The 26267-nt window shown below is 44.6% G+C and overlaps 1 protein-coding gene and 1 long non-coding RNA gene across 3 annotated transcripts in view; one reads left to right on the top strand and one right to left on the bottom strand.

The window, feature by feature from the left end:
• Window positions 1-306: 306 nt before the first annotated feature.
• On the bottom strand, window positions 307-6237 carry LOC135256485 (uncharacterized). Its single transcript, XR_010330442.1, has 2 exons — window positions 5736-6237; window positions 307-573 (listed from the first exon to the last, which is right to left on the bottom strand). It is a non-coding gene; the product is annotated as an uncharacterized LOC135256485 (long non-coding RNA).
• The window catches only part of LOC135256484 (ephrin type-B receptor 1-like), a 155328-nt gene continuing 132653 nt past the window's right edge, over window positions 3593-26267 (top strand). The window contains exon 1 of one of the 2 annotated variants that reach the window (XM_064338293.1): window positions 3593-3870. In XM_064338293.1, coding sequence (XP_064194363.1) covers window positions 3813-3870 — 58 coding nt within the window. In that variant the 5' untranslated portion in view covers window positions 3593-3812. The remainder of the gene's footprint in view (window positions 3871-26267) is intronic. The other variant, XM_064338292.1, reaches the window with a different exon arrangement.

Below are 26267 nucleotides of genomic sequence, written 5' to 3' on the forward strand. Positions count from 1 at the left end.
AATAAGATGATTACCTGTCATTTTTAACGAATAATTGGGCAATACACACACATACTATTTCTGGAGGTATGGTATAATGTCCCTGTACAAGTTGCGTTTGAGTTATTTGTAGTGCTTGATTTAGACCACAAACCCCCAAATGACCCAATTCCAGCAGGTTGTAAGACATGTGCCAATGTAAAGCATGCACTAAATGTGAAATAACATTTCCTAACTGGATATTTATTCCATAAATATCCAGAAAGCGGCCTATCCCTTTAAATGTCATTCTCTCCTCCTTCGAAACATGGAAAATATAAGTATGGGTTTGGCACCTTTCCATCAAACGTTTAATTTTCCCGCTGACAGGGTGCTCATTTTCCGAGTGCTTAGCCCCCGCTGGTGCATATTCCACACCTGGTTTGATAGGCACCAGCTGCTGGGATCACCATGATGAGCCTACGGAGAGCTGGACTGACCGCACGTCCATTAGTGATCTGTCCTTCAACTCCCCCCTCAGCGCTGTGTCTTTGGCCGCCATTTCGCCCACATTAACATACATTTTTCTTTCACTCATCTCTTCCGCAATGTGACCTATGAAAGAGACAGTGTGAGGTAAGGATGGCTCAAAGTTTTCGGAGGTCTGTTAAGTGAGACAAGACAGTGAGGCTACCTGTCCCTTAATTTCCATTAATCGTCTTGTATATTACAATAATAATAATAATTTTCAATGAGTGTGCAGTTGGAAATATAGAACTATGAGGTTTCATTTGTTTTCCATTACCACACTGCCAATGAAATCTTGTTTCAGTGCTAATGCTAATTTCTCTCTTGTTCCATTTTTAGCAGCTCTTTCATTGAAGGCATTCATCTTCCTGAGGCAATCAGGTTTCTCCACAGTGATCTAGCTGAATTGTTTAAACTACATAGTACATACTGAAAGTTTGGAGATTTTCTGATCAATCCTACCTGAGATTCAGTTCATAATTCTTAGAATCTTAAGAACGTGGAATAATTTTCCATCTGTGAATATTGCACAAAATAATTTAGATAAAGAGTTTTAATGTTGGTATTGAGCTTACCACCACTTTTTAAAATTGTTTTACATTAGTACAATGTTAAAGTAGGACTGGTTAACCTTTCCCGCTCCAGGCATGGGGCTACATAACAGAAACGTAATTCTTTCCTCCAGTCAACATCTTAACTACAGTCAATTTCTCCTCGAATTTGGTGAGCGTTATACAATGATATTTTTCTGCCTCCATTATTTAACTATCATTATCTGGAAAAAGTCTGTGGTTTTCTGCAGTTTCAACAAATGCGCAGCAATAACTGACACTCACATGGCCTACTTACAGTACCAGCACTCTCACACAGCGGGTCATTAGCAAGCTGCAGTTTGACTGTACAAGCGCAGGACACTCGCTGCACTTCTTTGGAATAAAACTCTTCTAACCCCTCGTTCCTGGGCGAGGGCGGTAATCAAGGGCTGATTGTACTGGGATGCAGAACGTCTCCAGCATGTGGCTTGGGGTCAGATATTTTTCTGTTATTACCAAAGACCGTGAGATGACAGGTAGGAGCTGGGGAATGTTGTAAAGCCTAGGCAAGGGGAAGGGGTAGGGAAATGTGCGCAGCTATAATGATCTGGACCTAGTCATTAAAAATGATGAATAGCACTTCACAGCTATGCTGGTATTCACCTATAAGCTATTCGTGTAGTTAGAAGGTGTAACGATATAGCAATTGGCTGCAGCTCTGTTTTGCTTCCAAGCGAACTTTAATTTGTGCATAGTGCATGATGTTCTCTCAACATGCTACACAACACGGTGCTGTCAGTGCAACAATGGCTGGCCAACACTGAGTGTTGGAATAGATGGAGAGAGGGTTGGGGGGGGAGAAAAGAGGTAAGAAAGGAGACTGGAAAGAAGGAGACCAGGAGTAAAAGGGAGGGGTAGGCTGGAGGTGAGAGAGAAGGAAGAATGGTGAAGAACGGGAGAAGGAGCAAAGGGCAAATAGAGGGATAATGTATGTATTAAGGAGGGAAGGATGGAGAGGAATAGAGGGAGGAAGGTGCATTAGGGCCAGTCAGTGATCTTTTCTGGTTAACGTTATCGGGCTGAAGCCGTCCAGAGACTGGCTTCACTGGAGCAGAGGGAACAATTGAATAGAAACAGGTGTAGGAGCCGCTGTATTGATAAGCAAATATCAGGCTCACTCAGCAGGGCCCATGTCCACGCCGTGTCCCATAGGAGGGGGTCTTTGTGTCCGCCATCTGTTGGAGCAGGATCGCACAATGGACTGCTCGGATGGGTGAGGGGGGGTGGAGGGCAAATGGGCTTGTGCACAATCAGTGCAAATATATCTATGAAACGGTAATGTAATGTCCCCAGGATTATAAGGAGGTGAAAGTACATTTAAAATGCAGATGCAATCCCTGCATTCATTGGGTTTAGTCTGGGGGGGGGCAGGGGGGTGGCATCTGGACAGGAGATATATTGGGGCCTCCTTCATCCCCAATCTCTTATTTTTTATTTATGTTTGTGAAGTGCCATATATGCCTTTTTATGTATTACGAGCAATATTTTTTAATTAATTGGTAATATAACTCCATTTAACCAGGAGGTATTGTCAACATGCTTTTCAGGAGAGAAATATGCCTAAATAAAGTCATTGGAACTGTTATTTTGATTTTTTTTTAAATAGAGAGATGAGCAAGATGGGCTGCATGGCCTGTTTTCATTATTGCAGTGCTCTCACGCACAGTCACCTGAATGGTGATGGAACGACAGGTGCCTATGCCCACTGAGAGCCTCAATTTAGCCTTAATGGGTGGGATGGGCTGAGGTGTGTGCGTGCGTGTGTGCATGCATGCGTGAGAGTGGGGGGAAGGGATTTTCTAAGCATTTGGCACATCAATGCTGCACACACAGTCAAGCTTGCAAACGGCGATTCCACAAAGAAATGTCATGTCATTAGAGCTTTTCACATTCCACTGAATTCCTGAGAATATGTCAGGTGCTTAATTAACTAAGGATCATTTTCCTAATGCTGAATGAGGCGGGGGAAGAATAGAATATAAACATATTTAAAATTTATTTTCAATAATTCACAGGTTGATAACGTTTCACCAAATGGTCTACATGATATTTGCATAATAGCCTTAAATAAGTAGCAGTTCCCCATGTTCCTATGCTTTGCATCACATTATGTTCGGTAATCATCCCAGTTTATGTAAGAGGCTAATTTGCCGTGAAAGCAAATTTTGGATGACCTGATTTTTTGTGTATCTTGAACACGGGTATCCAACGGTTTTCCTCTTGATGATGCAATCACACCACCCACAGAAGCTATTAATCAGCGTCGTTCGCTATTAATCAGTTTTACATCACCGAATATAAAAACACCTTGCACAAGGGGATTTCTATCTGCTATGCCAGCAAATGACCACTTGTCGGTGCTGTTTCATTTCCTCACAAGCAGTCAGTCGTTCAAATAGGCCAACGAAAAGTTTTTTTGTTTAGAATAACAATGCTCATGGGAGGAGCAGCTCATTTGCGATTGGTTTAGGATTTGCTGCTTTCTGTCTGTGATTGGTCGCAACTTGCGAAGGAGTATGAGGGGGGTCTCTCGGAACCCCTTGTCCACCCCCTCGCCCCCCCACCAAGCTTTCAGCGTCCGAAGCCTGCCTCTCACATACTACATAGCTACCCCGACTTGAAATGTGACTCAAAATATTCGCTGCTGGAATACCGTTTTGTGACAACTGAAGGATTGTGTGTGCGCGCCTTCTGGTATTCATTGAGGGATACACTGAGGAGAATACATTTGCCATGACAGTGGATTTGCTTGCGATTTTATGTCTAATCACCTCGGTCTCAGCGGTTGAAGGTAAATTGGACTTTACTATCTAGCTTTCTGGCTGCTTTGTGGGATGCAATGTCAACACATCGTTTTCCAGGGGAATGCCATATTTAGCAACATTTCTGATTTCCGTGATCCAAAACTGGAGTACTTTGCGTTGCAAAGGAACCAAGCACGTGGATGCGTTTTTTGCACGTTTTAACCCCTGTTTCTGACGTATTGTTATTTTTTTATAAGGACTATGTAACTCGCATGACCTTTCCCCCTCACTCCAGAAACTATTTCTGGTTTGTATCTGTTCTGGTGGTGCTCGAATTGATTCTTTGAAACTGCAATGCAGTGTTGTGCAGTCAAGAAACATGGGTAGATATTGAATCGTTGGTCAGAAGGACGACCGGTCCCCCTTTCTCAATTTAGTTTTGCTTTTTGCAGCATTTGAGCGGCGATTAGATGACCACTGATGGGAGGAATATCGATTAATTTGGTAGCTACGATTTGGTTATTATACACCAGTTTCTTAAGGCACTGAACAAAAATATGGTGTGTCTGTGCATGTGTTCAGTTCTAAACTGAAATTGTGTTACTGGCTGTTTAGAGTAACGCCCGGAGAACCCGCCTTTACACTCCAGATGATGCATAACTCAGTTGCTGCTGATGCAATGTGACAACGCTGTGTATTTTACAAAATATTAGTATTTCTTCAAATGACCCACTAAATTTTACAGGTAGCCTACAAAAAATATAGGCTTAATAAAAAAATTTGAAAGCATAGATGTGTAATCCACGTACATGGTGGTGATGCAACTTCTACATCCACATATTTCACAGTTAATAAACAAAAAGATATGATAAAGAACTTCTTTGGTCGTGTCGTCCAACAGGTAGCCTGTTCGTAATTTCCAAATTGGCGTCTTTATGCAGACACGGACGAATGAATGACATAAACATGCAGCATACGTTAATATTTTATGCAGGGCACGTTATTCTTATTTTAGGCTAAATGAACACTGCCGATCACATTGAAAAAATCCATTCGTTTCAGATGGTGATTTAATTGTATCGAGTCCAACCGTAAATAGGGACATATCATTAAATACACTGTTCACCAGGGAAAGGTCGTAAATTCGGTTCCCAATTAAGTAATTAACGTCGATGTATACGGTAGCCAGCCATAATAGCCTGTCAACGGATGCAGTGCACAGTTTTTGTCGGCTACCTGTTGCTAGAAATTCTCTAAAACGAATTATCTGACCAGTTTAAAACTAACTGTAACAAAACGCTATTCTCTAATGTGGATCATATAGCAAATATTAAAACACAGAAAGCGTCTGTAACAGGAGGTTTGTTAATTCAGAGTATTTGCACCTGATAAGACTTTCCCTTTATAACGGGTCTTACGTTTAACATTTATTCATGGATCCGAAGCTACTGGAATCTGTATTTCATCCCAGCAATCATTTAGAATTCCAGCAACATTGCCAGTCGCCTGTTGTCGCTTATAGGCTACTCATCATTGGTGCTTCCTATTTCTCTTAAATCTCATCAGAATTGGGATAGCCTACTTCTGTTTTACACTGCGGAGCTTACATTGCATGACTCGGCTAAATGAACATAAATAAGCTTACCAGGCAAGATCTCTTTATTTATTTATTTATTTGTTTGTTTGTTTGAACTTTTTCGCCCACTTTTCACTGTGGCATTTTCTCAAAATGAGACGCCGTGGTGTATCGTATTACAGCAGAACTTGTACATGGTAGGCTATTTCTATACTGACCACTCTTCGTTCAGCTGCATTCAGTTCAGCGTGATATTGCAACCGAGGTTAGCATCGCGTGGACCGTCCGCTTCTTTTCTCGGTCAGCTAAGGCGTCAGGACCAATAGCTCTACTGACCGTCTTCTCCGGTGACTACCAGTAGGCCCAGTGTTCGACATGAATTCTTTCGATTTCAGCATTGTATTCGGGTGCCATAGTGCTCGGTGACCATCCCTTTATTGATAAGCTATAAAACCTGATCGTACCTTCATTCATTGATTGATTGAGCTGGCGTTTATCATAAAATCATGTCCGTTGCATCACCAAGCCTTGTGCTCTAAATATTAACCTACTGCACATTTTCCCATTATTTGTTCATCCGAAATGGCCGGTCGTTCTCTGATCCATTAAACTTGCTTGAGAGAAGGATCTGGAAATGTGCTAGTATAGGCTACTTGAAGTTGTGTTCTCAAAGACCTTTAAGTAGCCTACTTAAATGATTTTCATATGGTTTGAAATTTACTAAAAGAAACCGCGCAGCATGCCCATGTTTGCATATGGCCTATATATTCAAATTGTACACGTCAATCTTATAGGCTCGGAAGCCTAGATGAAAAAGCCTAAAGCGGGATTTCGCAGCTTCCGAAACAGTCTTAAAATGATTTTAAAGTTCATTCATGGAAATAGGGAATTGCTATTACGCTTACATATTTTCGTGGGCTACTTGAGCATGATTATCAAAGGCAAGAGCCTACCAAATGGTATAATTATAAACCTGGTCATTTTTTCCAGTCGTAAAATACAATCCGTTGTAGCCTAGCCTACATTAAAGACAAGGAAAGGGTAAATTTTCTGAACTGTGATTTGCATTACGGGTATGTATACTGTAAAACACTAAATTGTGTTTTTACGAGTTCATAAGGTAGTGCGGTGTCATGTCTTGCCAATACTCGAGGTTTGACAACGGGTTACTACTGCTGTCAACAGTGCTATGCAGCACCTATGCATAGAGACATTGTAAAGCAGTGCTCTGACCTGTACTGAGTACCTGAATCATAAAAGAGAATCACCGCCTACCTTAGGCTTTAAGAAACGCGCTTTAGGAGGGGAGGAGGACAAGGTTCTCCAGACCTGGTCTCCGAAGGGGGGCAGGGGACTGGGATGGCAGTGTCTGGTTGTAGGGGTGGCAGGTGGTTCCCTTCCTTAATTTTTTCTTCTGGGGTAATTTTCAGACAGTTTTAACTGAGTTATCTCCCTACGTTAGCAGGTAGGAATCATAGAGGCCAGAGTTTAAGTCATGAAACAATTAGTTACACAGTAAAATGTCCAGCGTTAATTCAACTCTTTAACAGCTAACATTTGGTCCCACATTCCAGAGTGAATTAACACCAGTAAATTAACACTACTTTGAGGAGTTGCGATGCAATGTACCGCAAATTAACAGTTTTGAAACAACTCCTTTTCACTCAACAGTCGTCGTTTCTACAATTGCTGTTATAGAGTATTTTTCTTTTGCAGTGACTGCCTTGTGTGTGTAAAAATGTGTTGGGGGCAAACCCGCTCCTGATTTTGTCAGGTTATTCTAGAGGGAGAGCGGGTGTTAATGTGTGGAGAATGTCTTCAGTAGCATATGGCACGTGGAAGTTGTCTATCGTGCCTCGTAGCGCAAAGAACAATGTTTTTAATGCCTTCACAATCGCCTGTCCTTGGGGAGACAGAGCTGAGAGGGCCTTTTGGCTTTATGTTTTGGATTTAACCTGTTGGTGTGATTTTTCTATCCCGTGCCATAACTTTAGATTCGACTGTTTCTCTCCTTGGATCACATTGTTGTTAGTTACTGTGGGGCAGAGGAGGATCATATCCTCTCATTCCCTGACTGCTCATATCTGTCTCATGCATATGTGCAGGGTTTAATGGTCCTCAAGAATTTCAGTTGATTAAGTGTGATGCTGAAACTCAGCATTGCACTTGTCTGCCATTTGGCTAACACCAGTTACTGATTGTAACTGTTAGGCTGGGTGTTTGTGAAAGAAAAGGTTGGGTGAAGTCACAGAGCAGTCAAAATAAACTTGTCTAAAATCAAGGAAAACTGGGGGAAAAAAGGCAGAATCACATTTATGGAATTAACTAACCTCATCTGTGGTAGTGGGAATCAATTGACATAACATGCACAACTGTAGCAATGGTAAAAAGTGCTTGAAAAATCACCGGGCAATTGCCGCTAGGAACAAGTGCGAGTCAAATGCATTCATCGCACTTAATCGCTTTGGTCCATCATGGAAAGAAAGAGCATGCATTTGCTTTTCATTTAACAGAACGTTGTTAGAAACAGAGCATGCTCAGATTGAATTATGGCAATAATAAACAGGATTTCCGTGTCCATGTTTATTTTGGTACAACATGCTGTACATTATGAGGTTTGAGTCTTTGATGGAATGCCTGTTGATAATATTCATGGTGATATGATGAGAACCGCCCCCTTTGAATGGAGTTTTTGATTGTGTCCTTTATGGGGGAGAGGGTGCGGTAACACTCAGTTGAATTCTCTTGATGACTTCTTATGTATATTTTTCTCAACTTTAGGAATTACATGTGTTAAGCAGCTGGTCAGTCTCATATCAAATGCAGATTTTTTTTATTGTTAAATAAAAGTAGCATCCCTTACTCTTTGAAATTGAACAGGAATAATGTTTCACCAGTTCTCCACTAGGGGGAAAGGAGCATGAATCAGCTGATGCCATTGAAATGTTTCTTTGGGAAACTGCAGTCTACAACTGTCACAACCTTGCTGCAAACATAGCTACATAAATACACATGCACTTATTAGCATGCATTTAATGTGCACACTGATGGTCACATGCAATACACACACTAATATTCAAATTGTTTAAGAAAACAATTTCTCTCTGTTTATGTCTCTCACCTTTCCCCCTCTTCTTCTTTCCTTCTCTGTCTTCTCTATTTCTCTTTCCTTTTTCTTCCCTCTGTCTGAATTTTACTCTCTCTGACCATTTTCCTTTCACGCTTTGACTAATGCGCCTTGCACCCGAATGTTAAGCTGCAGGTAATTTGATAGGCAGAGTTTGCTGTTACAGGAGGTGTTCCTGTTGAAAGCTCCCTGTCTTAATTCATTTGTCTATTCCAGACATCCAAATGAGCCGGCCAATCTGGCTTTGATTGGTTCGAGGGCAAACAGACAATAAGCCGCGTTGTTGTAAGCGCTGGAAGTTATAATTGCCCTGCTGAATAATGAGCCCGGGATGCAGGGAGCACGGTGACTTTAATTGCATGTAAATTTCTCTTCTTTCTCCCTGACCACTTCAATTTATTTGTCTTGTATATATTTTTAAACCCATCAGAGTGTCTATGGCTTGTGTGTTCAGACAGGGGTCATGTGTCCTGTGCCCAGCTGTGGCCCTGGAGGGCGTTTAATCAGCGCTGTTTATTTGATCCAATCAAGGCATTGGCTGAGTAGGCCCTCTCAGCGCTGTCTCCCCGAGGACAGGCGATTGCGAAGGTATTAAAAAACATTGTCCTTTGCGCTACGAGGCAGGATAGACAACTTCCACGTGCCATATGCTACTGAAGACATTCTCCACACGTTAACACCCGCTCTCCCTCTAGAATAACCTGACAAAACCAGGAGCAGGTTTCCGCCCCCAACACATTTTTACACACACAAGGCAGTAACTGCAAAGGAAAGAACACTATTACATCAGTTGTATAAATGAGGACTGTTGAGGGAAAAGGAATTGGACAACTTGTTTCAAAACTGTTAATTTGCGGTACATTGCATCGAAATTCTTCAAAGCAGGCCTGGTAGAATTTCTTACTGTTTGGGTCAGGCAAAAACACAAGTAGTGTGTATCCCCTGTATACCCATTCTGAACAAAGGCTAAATGAAGTTGAGGTTGGTGGTGGATTCTGGATGTAAACAGTTGCCAAGTAACTGAGAAACTGTAACAAGCCTTCTCTTATCATTTAGACGCAGAAAACTGAAGAGGGGAAAAAATTGTCATGTCTACTTTGAGGCGCTCCGTTGTAGGAAATGCAGGTTGCTGGGACTGAATAATCTGTGTTTGGATTTGAACCTGTGGTAACCTTGGTTTATCCTGCTTTCCTGGGGGCGTATGTATATTTCTGGGACCAGGTGCTTTTTTAGAAAGTGAACTTGCTGTGCCAAATGTGGCTCTGACTGCACACAGCGTATTAATTGTTAATGGGAGCATTAGGCTACCCACGGTGAGTATTCTACCATTTTGTGCCTGTCTGCGCTGCTACTTTGCTGTGTGGTTCAAGTGAGGGCGTCTCAAGGGTACAGTGATATTACAGTACAAGATTAAAAACACAGGAATATGGAGTATGTGCCCAGTAGATCTTGAAATATCTCAGCAGAACACAATTTATCATTCCAGCTATGTCAGTCGACCTTCATTTAATTCTTGGAAGTTAGGCTACACTGAGGAAACGAGCCCTCATTTACAATTGTACCATGATTACAAAACCAAATTAAAACGACAATAAAAAGAGTAAAGACATTTTTAAACAAAATAATAAATAAAAACGAATAATAAAGTATTGATAACTGTAATAATAAACAAATACAACGTAAACACCGTAAATAATAAAAGTTCACAAGGACAGTTATTAACAACGAAGTTGTAAAAACAATTATACTCCATTGTAATCAAGGTTGAGATCAGAGACTTGAGTTAAACCAGTCCAGTTTCGGTTCCTTATGTAATACATTCAAGGTTTGTGGGGCATAAAATAGCACTTTTATCCCGGTCTAAATTTATGTTGCATGAAAATATTAGTGCATCCATCCATCTATCCCACTTATTCCTTGTCAGGGTCACGGGGTTGCTGGAGCCTATCCCAGCATGTATTGGGCAAGAGGCAGGAATACACCCTTGACAGTTCGCTAGTCCATCGCAGGGCATGCACAACAGTCACTCACACACGCATACCTATGGGCAATTTAGAGTCTCCAATTCACCTGGCCTGAATGAACTGTGGGAGGAAACCGGAGTACCCGGAGGGAACCCACATGGACAAAGGGAAGAACTCACTAACTCCACACAGAAAGGCCCCAGATGGGATACACTGTGCATGTAATATGTAATTCATAAATGTAGTAGGTCTAATTGAACATCTGGATAGCTGTCATGAAGGTAATTTGTCAAGGATTTTTATCATTTTTAAAAACCTCATGGAGTTTACCGTAAAAAGTGAAAGGTGTTAAATGGTGTCTAGTGTCAGAACTGTGGTGTTGCCCCTGCTCCTGTAGCGGGGAATGCATGTTAAAGGCCAAAGCCTGTGGATGCTGGGCCTCTGCCTGTGCCTTACCCCCCTTCAGTCTCAGAAGCAGATGGAAGGATTGTTCTTTAGTCTTGCGGAGGAAAGATGCTCTATTCTGGAGTCTCACCGTGACATCACTTCCTTTACACCATTTCCTTTGCAAGGGATGTGCGCTGGGCTTGCCATGCATAAATCTTTAATCAGCAGCAACAGAGCTCTAGGCTCTTTGAATGAACCCCTTGGGCTCATTCCAATTGCTTATTTTAGCCTTCCTTTTCTCCTCGGTCCTCCACTTGATCGAGGTCTGCCATCTTTAAAGACATTCCAAACCATGAAATGCTCCTTGAAGGAGCTAGGAGTGAGGAGGCTCACAAAGGATGCTTAAGCAGGAAAACATAAGTGCATCCTTTGTGGAAGTTTTTTTTTTTTTGGACCATGTGACATATAAATGATCGACCCGTGTATCCACCTCTCCCCATCTGTCACGTGTAATCGGCGTGGCTTCAAACCGATGCCTGTCTGAACAAGAATGTTCCATTTTCCTAATACACGATTTCTTGATTCCTTCGCTAGGTGGAGCGAGGAAAGGATGCTTGGAGGTAAAATCTGTGATTGAGAAGAACCCCTTGTTTTGTTAACTGTGTTCTCCTGCTTCAGGCACATTGGAGAGGTGGATGGTCCATTCACATGTGTTTTGTCTTTCTGGCTTATGCTGTACATTTGTGATCCTTGGTTGTGTCACCACAGCTATCATTTAGCAGACTCTCATAAGGTTAAGTACTTCTCTCAAGAGTGTAAGTGGCCATGTTCCACCTGGGAGTTGAACTCGTAAATAAACAGTGTGTAAATGATCCCAGATAGGCAAATCTGCCAGTTTGATAAATCTTGATTATGAATAGATGAGACACGGAAAGAGAAGAGAGCATAACTCTGCATTAGCCCATTTCAAACAGGAGAGCGCTCGCCCTCGGGCTTAGGAATTCAGACAATAGGAGCCGGAGTGTGAGTGGGCGGAGCTCGGTGGCGGTTTACACTCAGAGTACAGCTGGAGTGGCTGCTCTCGGCCGGGGTGCGGTTAATCAGCCTGGCGAGGTGGAGTGCGGCTGCCGCTGCGCGGCGTGGCCCGGCGGCGGCCGAGGCCTGGCGGTAATGAGCGAGCGGGCTTCAGATCCCGGGCGCGCGCTGTTATCGCTGCTCCTTTACATGTGAACCAACATCGGCTCGTTATTTCCCAGCTGGAACGGTCGGGGAACACAGGAGCAGGGAGAGGCCGCTTTACTAATGCTCCATGGGAAGCAGAGAAGAAAGTGGTGTTGACTGGGGTGGGGGGTAGGGGGTTGGGGACGAAGTTGCCATGTGTTATTTGGAAAAATAAAATTGAAGAGAGGTTGGTGGTATGTATGGAGGGAGAGGGGCTGGGAGTCGAGGTGGAGGGGGGAGTTTGGGGGTACTGAAAGGAAGGGGGGAGGCGTGGGGGGGCTTAGCATACTGGAGAAGTCAGAGGCATCCCATTGCTGATAATCCACTGGTACTCAGAAAGCAAGGAGCATTCAACAAAAAGGAGATTAAATCAGAATTAAGCCATTTTAATGAATTTGGCACTGTACGCTTTCTTTGGTTTTAATTTCTGCAAAAACACAGCGCGAGATGCACCCAGTACACAAGCTGCCAGAACTGTCAGTTTAAAGTAATTAACCGCTAGGTTACATTAATCATAACGGCGAACTTGTGAAAAATAACCGTGAAATAGTTTGTCTTTGGGAAGTACGATCTGTGCGAATCCGGATCCTCCTCGGTGCGCTTGTTCAGGAGACAGACAGGTAGAGCTGACAGACAGAACAAGCCCGTTTGATGTTAGGCGGAAGGATGTCTGGCTCACTGTCCGTCTGGTTGTTCTTTTTGGTGTGGGTGTATCTCTGCGCCAGGGAAACGCAGGAAAGTCAGCCTGTGGGGAAAAGCAGAACCTGGCCCAGTGCTTTCAGTGCAACGGGGCTGCAGTGTGGATCTGTTATGGAGTTCGGCTCCAGGCTCTTTTAGGGTACCAAGTCTGGCCCCCTTTCCTTACAACAAGGCCCTATTGTTCCCCCCGTGCCTGCTCTGACCACAGTCCCGTATAGGGTCTTTTCCTTCCTTTTTTTTTTTTTTGACGGAAAGGCATTTTGATTAAAACTCGGAAGCTGCAGCAGACTTTTTCTCTTGTTTAAATAGTTTGCAGCCCCAGTTTTCTCTCTTCTGAGCTGTAATGTGACTCCGCTGCTGTATTTACATAGTGGACACACAGGCGCATACTTCTACCAGGGAGCGAGAGAGAAATCAGACTAAATGCTTTTTTAAATTACTCTGTCATTGAAATTTGATTTCGGACTCCGCACTGTGACTAGGAATTTCCTTTTTTTTGGGATGGGAGTGAAGTGTTGTGTCAAGCTCGTGCCTTTCAGCCACCCTAGTGAAAATCATGGAGCTGAACTAAGATCTAGCCTACAGTACGCCGTAAACACTGCTGTTATTTGCTTGTTGATTGGTGCTTATTGTAGGTAGTCCCTGGCAAGCTGAGTGAAGTTGATTGATAGCTAAGGAATTTATAGCTTTCTGTTGCTCTGACTATTTGCCCCAGTTTGCTTCCTGCTGTTTGTGAAACTTCAAGCCTCATTCACACGGTGCCTAAAGAGGGTGAGCAGCTGTTTCTCCTAATAATATGGCACGTACTGTACAGTTACAAACAGGAGCCATAAAAAATGTTGTTTTCAGCCTGACTAGAAGCAGGTAGCCTATAGAAAACCAATGCTGCTTACTGTGAAAATAAGCATTAAACTGTGTGGATGTGACCTTGAAGTACCATTGACTTCTAGCAGTAGAACACTGGACAACTGCACAAGTGACCTGTGTTGAACTGTTTTGACACCTTGGCAGTGACGTACGTCTGTGATGTCAGTTTTTCATACACTTGCTTGAATGCATAAACACAGTTTCTGTTTATGGGCTGACGAGTACCTTCAACATAGATTACGAAGGGATAGCTAACTGTCAAAATGTTTCTGTTACAGCATTTCCATTCTGATATGCCAGAAGGTGAGCGAGATCATATATAGTAGCTGGTGGACCAGGTGATTAAGCAGTTCAGCAAAGGATTTATTGTTGTTTACATTTCTTTAGATGATTAAGCCTTTTTAATTCTGATTTGATTCTTCATACTTTATTCATAAAAACTGTTTCCCAACACTCTCCTCTTTCTGTAGCCGGTTTCCTGGGTCTGGTCTGAAGCAGGTTTAAAAATGAATTATTAATGCTTAATTATAATTATCTCTGTGGTACAACTCAAGTGTTGGAATACTCACCATGGTATTTGACAGTATTTTGTTTGAATAGAGGTTTTATTTTCATTTTTAAATACAGATAAATTGGTCTGGTGCAACAGGTGAGATCTTAAATTTCCCAGATTTCAGGCGAACCATGTTTCACATTACTTCAGGGCTATGTTTCAGACATGGAGATTTAGTTTTATTTGACTGTATTATGTTTGAGTAGAGGTTTTATTTTCATTTTGAAGGGCATTTGAAAAATACAGTTAAGCTAATTCTACGGGGTACAGTGGGCTCCAGTTACAGAATGAGTCACGGTAGAGTCATGCTTTTTTTGGGTGTTGGGGTTGAGTGCCGGTTATTGGAAGAAAAAAAAAAAAGCAGAGGATCATTTAAAACGGAGAGGTGCGATGCAGACAGTGATGAAGGAATGCCGTAATGACCTTCTGCTGAGCCTTGTTGAATGTCAGCCTTGCTTTGTGCTGCAGTCCCCCGGTCCGGGAGCCTTGGGCGTGGAGAACGTCTTCGCAGGTAATTAACTATTGATTTTAAGCTGCTGGAGGAGCGATACGGGGAACCATTGTGGGCTCCCCTAATGGCACCACATGTCTGGCTGGCCCTGGCTCAGAGGAGCAAATGGGCTAGGGTGAACTGCCCCCGGTGGCCAGAAACGTAATTACATCACATTAATTCTCAATTATTGTATTAGCATAGCATTATGCAGGCCCTTTGTATGCGTTATTTTTATTTTTTATTTTTTACAAACTCTTTCATCCAAAACGCACCCCCTTGCTGAATCTACCCGGCTATGATTGGTCAAAGCTGAAAAGTGGTTGGGTACCCTTCTTCCTGGTAGAACAAAATTCACTGCATTCTATAAATACAGATATTATAAGAAATTTGTCTTTTAAAGATTACAGTGGACATTGATCCAGACATAAACCACAGCAAAATAATTTCTCTGGTTTCTTTGAACCAATCGCCTTTTTGTGTCTGACCTTTGTTTTGTTTATTAATCATACTATTTACACAGCCAGCACTGCAAGATTCGAAGAGAAAGTACTTAATTTGAATGAAAAGTTGAAAATGAGATGTCACACTGGCTAGCTTGCTCAACATGAGTAAATTAAAACAGAAATCGCTCCTTGGGTGTTTTAATATTATTAGCCTGTGTGGCAAAAAGTTGTTTTGTTCAGAACGCTGCAACATTATTTAGCTTATGTGGTCCTGATAATCCCGCAATTTCATTCCACTTCTGTTATAAGTGGCATAATAAAATGATGAACAACATACATTTATTGTGTTATCGTTGTTAATTGACATATTACGGCATAATAGTTACTTTTATCAGAGCACAATTGAATTCGTGTAAAACGCAGATTTTGAAATGTCCTGCGTTCCAAAGATGCAGCTATCCATGACCACTGCCCCCAAAAAATCATATTGTTCTACTTGGGAGGATAAGCACCTTTTCCAGAATTGCTACTGACCTATAATTCATTTAAACATTCAGATATCTAGAGAGCTGATATGTTAACCTACGCTACTGTCAGGCTCGTGCTATTGTCAGACTCTGACAAATTGTATCACGGCAGATTCAGCAAGGGACGTGGTTTGCATGAAAGCAAGTGCAAAAAAAAAAAAAAACGCCCTTCGTATAGTTGGGTTTTCAGCATACCATACCCAGGGGAGTCAGAAGCTGTACTCTACACTCTGTGTCCTTGTAGCTTTATTGCGCGAACTGAACGGCTGAAATGTAATACATTCTTAGAGTGATTTCTTTCAGCCAAGGTGAAATGGATCATTACCCTGTGAGCAACCACTGGGTTTGCTGCTCTAACGCTTTCCTCACTCCTCAAACTCAATACTGCTCGCCAGTCCCATGATCATCTGCCTCAGCTCTTGAGAAATGTATCAGTATTGCTATCAGTATATTTAGCTTAAATAAACATGTGATAAAAGGGAAAAATTTAAAAAGAAAACACGTAAATCTATTATATATTTTTGAAAATTGTTTTGTAAACATATTAAACATATTATCAAAGCAACAGCAATGAAGGTATTTGCATTGTGAACTAAAGCTTTGCAGGGCTGTGTTTGTTGGTACTGGCAGTCCAGGTAATAACTAGACCTGGCAGCCTATGCTGAATCCCATCTTGCCTTGTTCCAGCCATGTGTCACGATCTGCCTCTCCCCCTAAAACAACCTGACAGAAATGGATTCAGTGCCTTGTTCCTGGTTGGAGTGTTTTTTTTTGTGTGGGTGTGTGTGTATTCACATCTTCATCTGAGAGGGGCTCGGCATATTGATATCAAATGCGAGTGGACAGAGAAAGTTTAAAGAGAAAAAGTTTATCAAGTGGGCATGTGGTCAAATCGGGCATGGTGTGATCGACACTACCAGACTCTAGTGTTGGTCAGTGCTTTGCGCTGAGTGCAGGATGAGAAAAAGGTGGTAGAGTTTTTTTATTTTTTTATTTCTTAGCAGATGTAAATGCTGGTTGTGTGAAGTTCATAATCGTGGGCCATGGTTCAGATGTTCCAATGAGCGTCAGTTTTCAAAGACGCCATTTAAGTCAACTGCAGCCGCGCTGATTCACGGACCCATTGTTTCAGCTGGTTGTTCATAACACTGGTTATTTCCTTTCGAAAACAGAGGAGAGACATGGTAAAGCTGTTAGACCTCATTAATCTCTCAGTATGACTGTAAAAATGTCTGACTGATGGGGCCTTTGTGTTTTCTTCTGAGATTACAGCCACAAGGAGCCCTCTTTCCCCCCAGAGATGTTGAGAGAGGGGAGAGATTTGTGGCTCGACAGAGGATTTGACTTTTCGCGAGTGTTTGATTTGGATGACACTCTTTGTTTTTCGCCGGTGAAAAGAACGCGTCTCCACATTATTCATGCAGTTTATCCACGCGTCATTTGCACTGTTTAATGGACCGTGCGGTGCACTATTTGAGCAGTCGGTGTGGTTTCAGGAAATAGATGTGTGGTCGGGCGGGGATTACGTGTATGAGAGTGTACTTCTCCTCTGCGTTTGCTTGCCTTGTTTGAGGGCTGGCGCCTGAATTTTAATGCACCGTGTTTTGAGGCACTGCTAACCAGCCGTGAGGCACTTGTTGATATACTGGTTCCATAACATTTCATGAAACACTGAAAAACAGTTCTGTACACATTAGAAGGATTATACATTCTTTAAATGAATTTTTATCATCATCACTATTTCTGATAAGTTAAAGCCTGACTGATCTGTTCTGTGGATGAGAAATATGGATGAGTGGGGAAACACTGGGAACACCCTCTTGTGTATGGGGACGTACTATGGGGACACCCTGTTGTGTATTAGTATACACTATGGGGACACCCTCTTGTGTATTGGTATACACTATGGGGACACCCTCTTGTGTATGGGGAAGCACTATGGGGACACCCTCTTCTGTGTGGGAGAACACTATGGGGATCCCCTCTTGTGTATAGGGACACACTATTGGGACACCCACTTGTGTATGGGTAGCTCTATGGGGGACCCTCTTGTGTATTGGGAAGCACTATGGGTGCAGCCCCTTGTGTATTGGGAAGCACTATGGGTGCAGCCCCTTGTGTATTGGGAAACACTATGGGTGCAGCCCCTTGTGTATTGGGAAACACTATGGGGTCGCCATCTTGTGAATGGGGAAATATATAAAGCCCTTGAAGCCTGGCTTAGGGTGTCTGCCAGTCAATTTTTAAGGATTTTGCTGCCTTCTGTCTGTCAGATGTACTCAGTAGCGCTGTCAGATGCACTTAGTTGCATTAGAATTTAGTGTCACAAAGTAAAGGGATTTTGCTCTCTCCTTCCACAGACTTCTATTAATATTCTTTTGATATTTCGGTGCAGTTCTGTTCCGTACAGCGCTGTTAGGCTCGAAACGAAGACCGCGGGATGAGGGGGTGTTACGAAGCGAGCTCTTAAGCCGAGCTGGCGGGCGGAGGAAGAACGATTCCCAGGCTGAATGGGGTTGGCGTGGCGGCGCGCGTTTCTCACCGACGGCTTGCAAGACGGGACTGGACTGCGCGAGGCAGCGTGGGAGTGTTGTTGAGGCATTGTTGCCACTACAAAACCAGCATCGCCCCTAGCGACAAGACCAGATATCCCACAATGCAACGCAAAGTGCCGCTCGGTGTGTGAATAATCTTCTTTGCAAGTGAGACGAGGTTGATTAAAAGGGAGTCGTGAGTTATTCTCCACCTAATTAACTCTCTGAAAAGTTTGCTTGGAAGAATCCTACTGTTCATATAGGCTATGTCCAATGAAACGCATTCCCCAAATGTAATGTTCATGTGGTAACTGCTTTGTTGTTAATAAGTGATAAATTCCAGTTAAGGCTCCAGTACCTAACATCTAATAATATTGTTACTTATTATCTCTTAAATGCAGGCTATGGCTTGTGTTTAATTTGGAATTCGGTTGAAGAAAGCGCTTTTGAAACATGATCTGAGATGATCATGTTTCAAGATCGCTTGTAGCTCTCCACCTTGGATTAAAACAGGCTTAGAGAAAAACAAAAAAAATCACCCATCTTGTACAGTCATGAGGCCATAATGAAAAAGATTCATAAATAAAAAAATAAAATTTAAAAAAAAAAAAACAACCGGAAAATTCTCCTCACAACAGTCCATGCCTGTGTCACGGTGTGATTGTAATGCCACAGTACTTTTTGCAGAGGCGGCAGGGCAGCCATGTTGGCCTGTTCCATAGGGAACAACATCCATCAGATGTGTACGTTTGATTTTCTTAACTAGCTGTTGAAACAGGAGCACACTAACATTAAGGTAATGTTTATGTGAGTTCAGTTTTCATTGGCAAAGAGGAAAATTACCACCCATTATGGGGAATTAAGTGTGTCTCATCCTGAGAATGGATGCTGTTTCCCTAGCAGTAATATTGCTTTTATTATATTTGTACCTGTTATTAAAATCAGGCCCTAGCCTCTATAATGAGTGTTTCACTTAGGTATTATTACGGTTTTTGAAAAACATTTTGAAATCTAGAACACATGATCACTTAAATCATTTAATATTTCATTTTAATTCATTTTAGTGGCTTTTTGTGCTGTCTGGCATGCTGCATAAATGAATATCTACATTGTCTCACTGGTTCTGTCCAAAGTGGCCTCTAGTCATTTTGCTGTGTTGTAGATATTCTCTGTACCCTTAACGCCCTACTTTGAGTTTGTCTTCACTGGACTTCTCTGTTCCAGTGCTTATGAACCTTACTGCTGGAAAATGCCAGGCTGAAAACATGGCTAGGGATAGGACCCCTTTTGTTGGGTATATGGGTAAGCTATATAGACTATATACTGTAGCTATAAAGATTCAAATCTGAAATGGCTCAACAACCAAACTAACATTTAATAACTTGAAATCTGTCAAATAATTTCTTTATAAATTTAGAAAAAAACAAATGACATTTTTCTTGTTATTAACCGTGCGATCAAACTGCCTGTTCTATTGCGACGTTGCTTCCCTGCGTTTGACTGTGCTTCCCTGCGTTTGACTGTGCTTCCCTGCGTTTGACTGTGCTTCCATGCGTTTGACTGTGCTTCCATGCATTTGACTGTGCTTCCCTGCGTTTGACTGTGCTTCCATGCATTTGACTGTGCTTCCCTGCGTTTGACTGTGCTTCCCTGTGCCGAATCCTGCCGCCTGTCCTTCGCTCCATCTGGTTTCGTTTTTGCTTCCCCAGGAAAGGCCCCCTTTTGGGTCTGATCGCAGTTTCGAGTGTCAGGGAGTGGCTCGGCTTGACTCCCCTGACCCTCTTTCAGAATATTAATAGCCCCAATCGGGTCTCTGCGGCCGCGCGCTCCGTCGAGCCTCCGCCTCTTGACCTCCGCGGCCGTGATTGACGGCTCCCTGGGCGGGGCTAGGCTAACAATCGGCCGCGAAGCTCGGGTCCCTCCGCTGACATCAGGCGGTTAATGGGGTAGGGCTGCTAACTTTTAATGATTTTTTTTGGGTGTTCTGCCATTTCCCCTCCGCTGTTGACATCAGCACATTAAAAGACAAGTAATGGAAAACAATTTGTGGAAGAGCAGGTTCGCAATTAAAGATTCGGCAGCGCGCCAGCCCTTCTAGGGGGCCGTCCTTTGGCATATGGCTCCTAAAAGAGATTAGATGCATTATTTTGGGAAATATTCCTGTCATGGTGGAGGTAAAAATAGCTGGCAGAGAAAAGAAGCATGCATTTTTTATTTTTTACTGAATGGGGGTCGGCTGAGAAAAAAATGGACCTCGTTTCAAAACAGCCAGTATGAAACGTGATCCATCAATCGTCAGAGTCCTCTCATGAAATAACAAAATGAACAAAAAAGCCCCTATCTCCAGACTCCAGGAAAATGGGACAGGTGAAACTAAAACTACAGGAGAAATTGCCCGGCAATTTACCAGTAATAGCTGCAGAATCATTTGGTATTCAGGCATGAATTTTTGCCAGCTAATTGCCAGTCTTTTTTTTTTTTTCCTGTAAGCGAATACCTTAATTATGTTAATCTTCTAATTCCCCCAATTGGCTGATGGCTTCCAGTTGACGTGGGATTTGGGTTAATTCTACTGGGAGGGAGAGAGAGTTGTGGATTAGGCTGACAGTAGGGCATACCTCCACAGCCTGGCCTCTAGCCAGTCTGGGTACAGAACAGATACTGTACATCACCCGATCCAGATCACTGAGCCCGTACAAGCTGATTCAAATATGAAACATCATGAAGCTGAATTATTACATCCACCCTGTGACCACAGAACTAGTGACTATAACTCACCCCCATGACCCTCACAGTTTCTGTCGCAATGTACGCTCTCCATCAACCAGTGGAACCATTCCCCCAATTAAACCAAGAGCTATTAGATAAACGGCAAATCGGTAATGTTGAGTGCCATGAAACCAGACTATCAGTCTCAGGATCTGTTTGGATTGGCTGTCCAGGTTGAATGAAGACATGTCACATGTAATAGCTTTGTTTTTTCTTTCACTGAAAGGTCATCTTGCAGATAAGATCAGGCTGAGATCTAACACCTGAAGCCGACGTGCTCGATTACTTCATACAAAAGTAATAGGCCGTATCACTTCAATTCTACACAATACCACTTAAGGGCATCAGTCTGCACAGTGTACAGTGGCTACACAGTAAACAAAACGGTTCAAATGTATTGCTGTATTACTTCCCACATAACATTTTTTACATTGTTGTAGATGGTAGAAAGGAACAATACAGCCCGAAATTGTAATTTAATGGGCAGTGGAACACCAAATGTGCATCGGAATTTTATGTTTAATTTTCACTCTCCCTTTTTTCTATTCTGCTTTATTGTGCGTTTTGGAGAAAAACCAAGTTTATGTGAAAAGCAGCCGCTGGTATGTCGGAGGATGCAGGAGTAGCACGGTCCCTGTGACCAGTCCTTCTCTCTGCGGTCTAATGCATAACTGAGATAAACCAGGTTCACCGGTTTCCGCGGGTGACGTGCCGCAACCTGCCGCGGGACGTACCGCGATCGCATCGGCAGGAAGGTGCCCGCACGGCAAACCAAACGAAACCGCCCAGCACGCCGCTTTTTCTTCTTCTTTGTTTTTTTCACGTCTCTACAAAGCGTTAAATTCCACCCAAACTGAGAGGCGGCGTACTTCCTGCGAAAGGTTTAACCGGGTCCTGGCGCTCCCCTGCCGGCTCCGCCCAGGCCGGGTGATTAAGGAGCCGGGCCGAGCTCTGCGCTGTGTCTCGGCGGTTCCCTGAGGAGGCCGCGCGGGGGCTGGGCGCTAGCGCTGGCGCTAATGCGTCGCAGGTGCCCTTGTTTGCGTAGCGGCAGCAGACGTCTGCCGACGGTAAATGTTTGCCGAATTAGAGCTTCCTCCCGTATTCCGGGCCCCAGGCGGTCTGACGGCGTCGCCGAGCGCCGGGGTTCGGCGGGCGAATAATAGAAACCACGTGTGCGTTTCAACCCGGCCCGGCCCCCGGCCGCTTGAACCAATGGGGCGGCAATCCCCCGCGCGCACGGGGACGTCATGGAAACGGAACGTGCGCCAGTTTTTTTGTTTTTTTTTGTCTTTTTTTTTTTGCACAAGGGAAAAGCGCAGTGCTGTTATATCTGGTCCGGGAACAAAGGAACGCGTCGGATGCGTACCGGGTTCCTGTCCCCAGGGCCGGAACGTTCCGTGGCGGCTCTCTGCTCGCGGAGCCAGCGGTGGATTAAACGCGCTGCTATCGCGCTCCCTACCGCCGTGCCCATAAGCCGCTGTCACGCTAGCTCCTTTCATCTTCGTTCATTATTAAAAAAAAAAAAAAAGAAACTAACTACATAAAACTGAAATTCAAAAGGGGAAATGAAACATTGGCGCCGGTACTATTCCTTATTCGGTACAGGTCTGAAGCGGCTAGCGACCTGAGGTTAGCGAGGAGCCTGGAGAGGCCGGGGAAGCCTTTCAGGCACCGCATGTCTTTCTGCAGCCTCCAGCGCAGCCTAAAGCTGGTGTTTCAAATTTAAAAAATGGGCGTTCGTCAGCATGTAAGCATGGTAGGTCACCCACTTCCCCGGGTTTCAAATGTATTTCTTTTTTATTTATTTAAATGTAATAGTTGTATATGCTTGAGTGGGTGTTTGTTTCTTTTTTTCTCCTGGATTGGGTGGCTGCTCGTGCCTCTCAGGTTTCTGGAAGGCCCCATGGCCGCATGCGCCAGGAGCTCTGCAGCTGAAGCGTGTGCATGCCTGCAGTGTGGCTACTCTGCATCCTGCAGCTCACACAGTCGCACTGGATGCAAGAGAGGTGCATCTCTGATTGGTGACTGCTTAACCTGTGCGCTCCTGCCGTGTTGCTGGGAGTAGCTGGTGGAGCTGTTCACTAGCGCTGCTCTGAAGGCTCCCTGCCTACTCAACCACACTCTGTGCCAGTTGTGTCATTCCTCCACATCAGAATCATAGTCGAGACAGTGGATTGACCTGTGCTGGGAGGGCCCAGACTGCACTCATAGAAACATCTACTTGGTGGCCTTTTTTTTTTTTTTTTAAGGTATAAAAATGTAGGCCAGTAGCTGTCTGAAATGGGATGGCACTGAGCTGCTCAACTTTAGTTCCACTTTCCCGCTCAGACCTTCGCCCAGCAATCTCCCAGGACGGGTTTTTCTGTTTCTGTCTGCGTTCTGATTTCAGTCCGGCTTTTGATAGAGCAGGCGGGCCCGCTCATGGACAGAAGCAGTTTTCTGAAATCAGGACTTTGGCAGAAACGGGACTGAATGAACTCTGAGTGCCTCTCTCTCTCTCTCTCTCTCTGTCTGTACTCCTGCCCGGGCGTTTTTAATGGCAGTCATGTTGTAGCAGGGTGACGTGGGAAACACTGGGATTATTTGTTGTGAATTGTGCCCACGTGCACAGAAGGGCCCAGGGCTGGTCTTGTGACAGCGGAGTATGGTAGGAGATGGCAAAATTCTTGGCCAATTCAGGAATGGCTGACCTACAGATTACCCCAAACAATGGCAGGAAAAGGCCCAGGGGTCAAAAAACTGGTGAAAAAAAGAAAAAAAAAATCCTGGGCTTTGAGTCACAAGCGATAACTGTTCTACTCCAAATGTCTGAACCTCTTTTTTTCCTCCTGTCTTCCCCTTTCCATCCACCCACCCAGGTCCACATTTCGCTGGGAGGAAGCTATCAGAGCCAATAAAACAAGCTGCTTGGCTGGGGTCCCATTGAGTGGAGCTCATTGAACCACCGACGTGTTTTCATTTGCTGTCTGCCATATATGCCAAGTGCAGACCCAAAAGTAAAAGAGATGCTCTAGATTCTGCAGAGCCGGCGGGGCTTCTGGTGAGGCGTGTCTGAAAAGAATCAACATTTGGCTTCCTGTCTGATAGTGGGCGAAATCCAGGAGGTGGGGAGGGAGGAAGCCGGGGGGGGGGGAGGGAAGGATTGTCTGGTTTGCGCGTACTGCTCTTCACACGCGAGAGAGAGACACACAGAGAAAGAGGAGAGAGAGAGAGAGAGAGATGGGGGATACGTTCCCTCCCATGCTCATATATGCGCCGCCAGCATCCCTCCACGAGCTCCTTTAATTAGCGGAGCTTGGAACAGGAACATCCTGTTTTGTTATTCATCCCTGTCCCCCCCATTTTTTTTCCCTCCAATCACAAAAGCACTCGCTCCTCGTGCTCATCAGCCCTCAGGTGCTACTCGCAAGATCAGCTCAATTACCCGCGGAGCCCGAAGCAATTTGCTCCTCTCGGCCCCAAGGAGGAGCCGGCCGCTCCGCCCGCTCCGTCCGCTCCCGGGCCGCGGCGGACGCGCGGCGGGGAGAGAGGCTGGGGGAGCCCTCGTACCTGAAAGCAATTTCAGCCCCCGTCTGAAAACGAGCCGTGGACAGGAATTGAGGGCAGGCCGTTTGCGCGGAGAGCTGGAGGAGAGGTGTCGTTTCTGAAGAACGCGGCGGCTCAGCGAGGGACAGTCAGTGGAGAGGCGGCCATTACGACCCGGGGCGAGTGCAGCTGCGTGTGTGTGTGTGTGTGTGTGCGTGCGTGTGTGTGTGCACGTGCCGGCGTGCGTGCTTGCAGGGTTATGTGCAAGTGTGTGTGTGTGTGTGTGTGAGTGTGAGTGTGTGCGTGCAAGTGTGAGCGTGAGCACGTGTGAGTGTGCCAGTAAGGGTATGCTTGGGGTGGCACTTTTTCACAGTTCACTGAAGCACACTTATTTTAATTCTTCACGCGGCTACACCCCACCAAAAATCTGCAGAGGAGATGGCCTGTGTCCATGATTTAATTTGTTTCAATTGTTGCATAGATTCTACTAAAAAACAGCACTTAAAAATGGATCAGTGATTACCTCTCACTAGTGACCAAATTATTCCTGTAAACCACAGACTTTAGTTTTTTTTTTTTTGGGCTGTTTTCTTGGCTATATTCTGCAGGCTAATGCAAACAAGCTAATTAAACTGAAAATAGTGCTTCCCTCAGGAAAATCTGTTTTGTTATGGTTCTGCTCTGATCTACACGCATGCGCGCACACACACACACAAACACACACACACACACACACACACGCGCACACACACACACACACACACACGCGCGCGCACACAGAAGAAGCCGCCTCTCAAACTCTGTGTGAACCTGTGTCCCGGCGGCTCCCCCCGGTGAGAGACACAGACGGAGGGAATTAATTAGGCTCCGGTGTGAGGGGCTCATTTTTAATAAATCACTCCATTATCCGGAGCCGTGTGCGGGGCGGCGGCCTGCTTCCTGCGCGGGGCGGGGCCGGGGCCCCGAGGCGCAGAACCAAACCGCCGCGGCCCGACCCCGACAGGCCCCGGGGACGAGGGCGCGGCCAGGGCAACGGCGCCGGAGGCCGACCGGAAAGACGCACGCTAGCTGAACCGTCCGAAAACGACTCTCCCCCCAGCCCGATGAGGGGCCTGTGGGGCCGGTGCGTGCTGCGATCGCCCTGGCTGAACTTTCCCCGGCTCGCCGCAGAAAGCCAGGCTCGCCGAAGTTTGTCCTAACGCAAAACAGTTGAAACGGTAAGGATTCAAAGCCTACATTTGGGAACACCTGCGTCCTGTTGCCGTGGCAACCGAAGATCTGTGCTGTGGTTGATGCCACTTAGTTAGACACACTATGTGCCCCCCCCCAAATAAAAAAACACAAAGAAAGGAAAACAATTCTGCAAGAAACGACAAAAGGATGAGAAATGTATTTTGACTGGTGAAGGCGCAATAAAAAAATAATCTGGCGATGGTTGACGCTGAGAGACTTAAAAATAGGTCACGGAGAGTTTCTGGCTCTCTCCGTGTTCTGAGGCTGCTGTGCTTCTCCAAAAGTTTGGGTTCAGCTGCAATGCGCTGTGCTTTCTGTGACCTTCAGCATTCCAGCTTCCCCGCCCTGCCCTGCCCCGCCCTATCATGACATACTGGATTCTGTCTGTTCGCTGGGCGATCACAATGCACTGGTTTATGTGTAATTTAGGTGCTTCAGCAAAAAATAGAATGCGCTCTCTGTGCTGTCACAAGACTCCACTAAAGTTAACCAGGCAGACTGAAATCTGGTCCTAGTGGACAGTAGT

Source organism: Anguilla rostrata, chromosome 6 (genome assembly GCF_018555375.3).
Source record: "Anguilla rostrata isolate EN2019 chromosome 6, ASM1855537v3, whole genome shotgun sequence".
Lineage (NCBI taxonomy): Eukaryota > Metazoa > Chordata > Actinopteri > Anguilliformes > Anguillidae > Anguilla > Anguilla rostrata.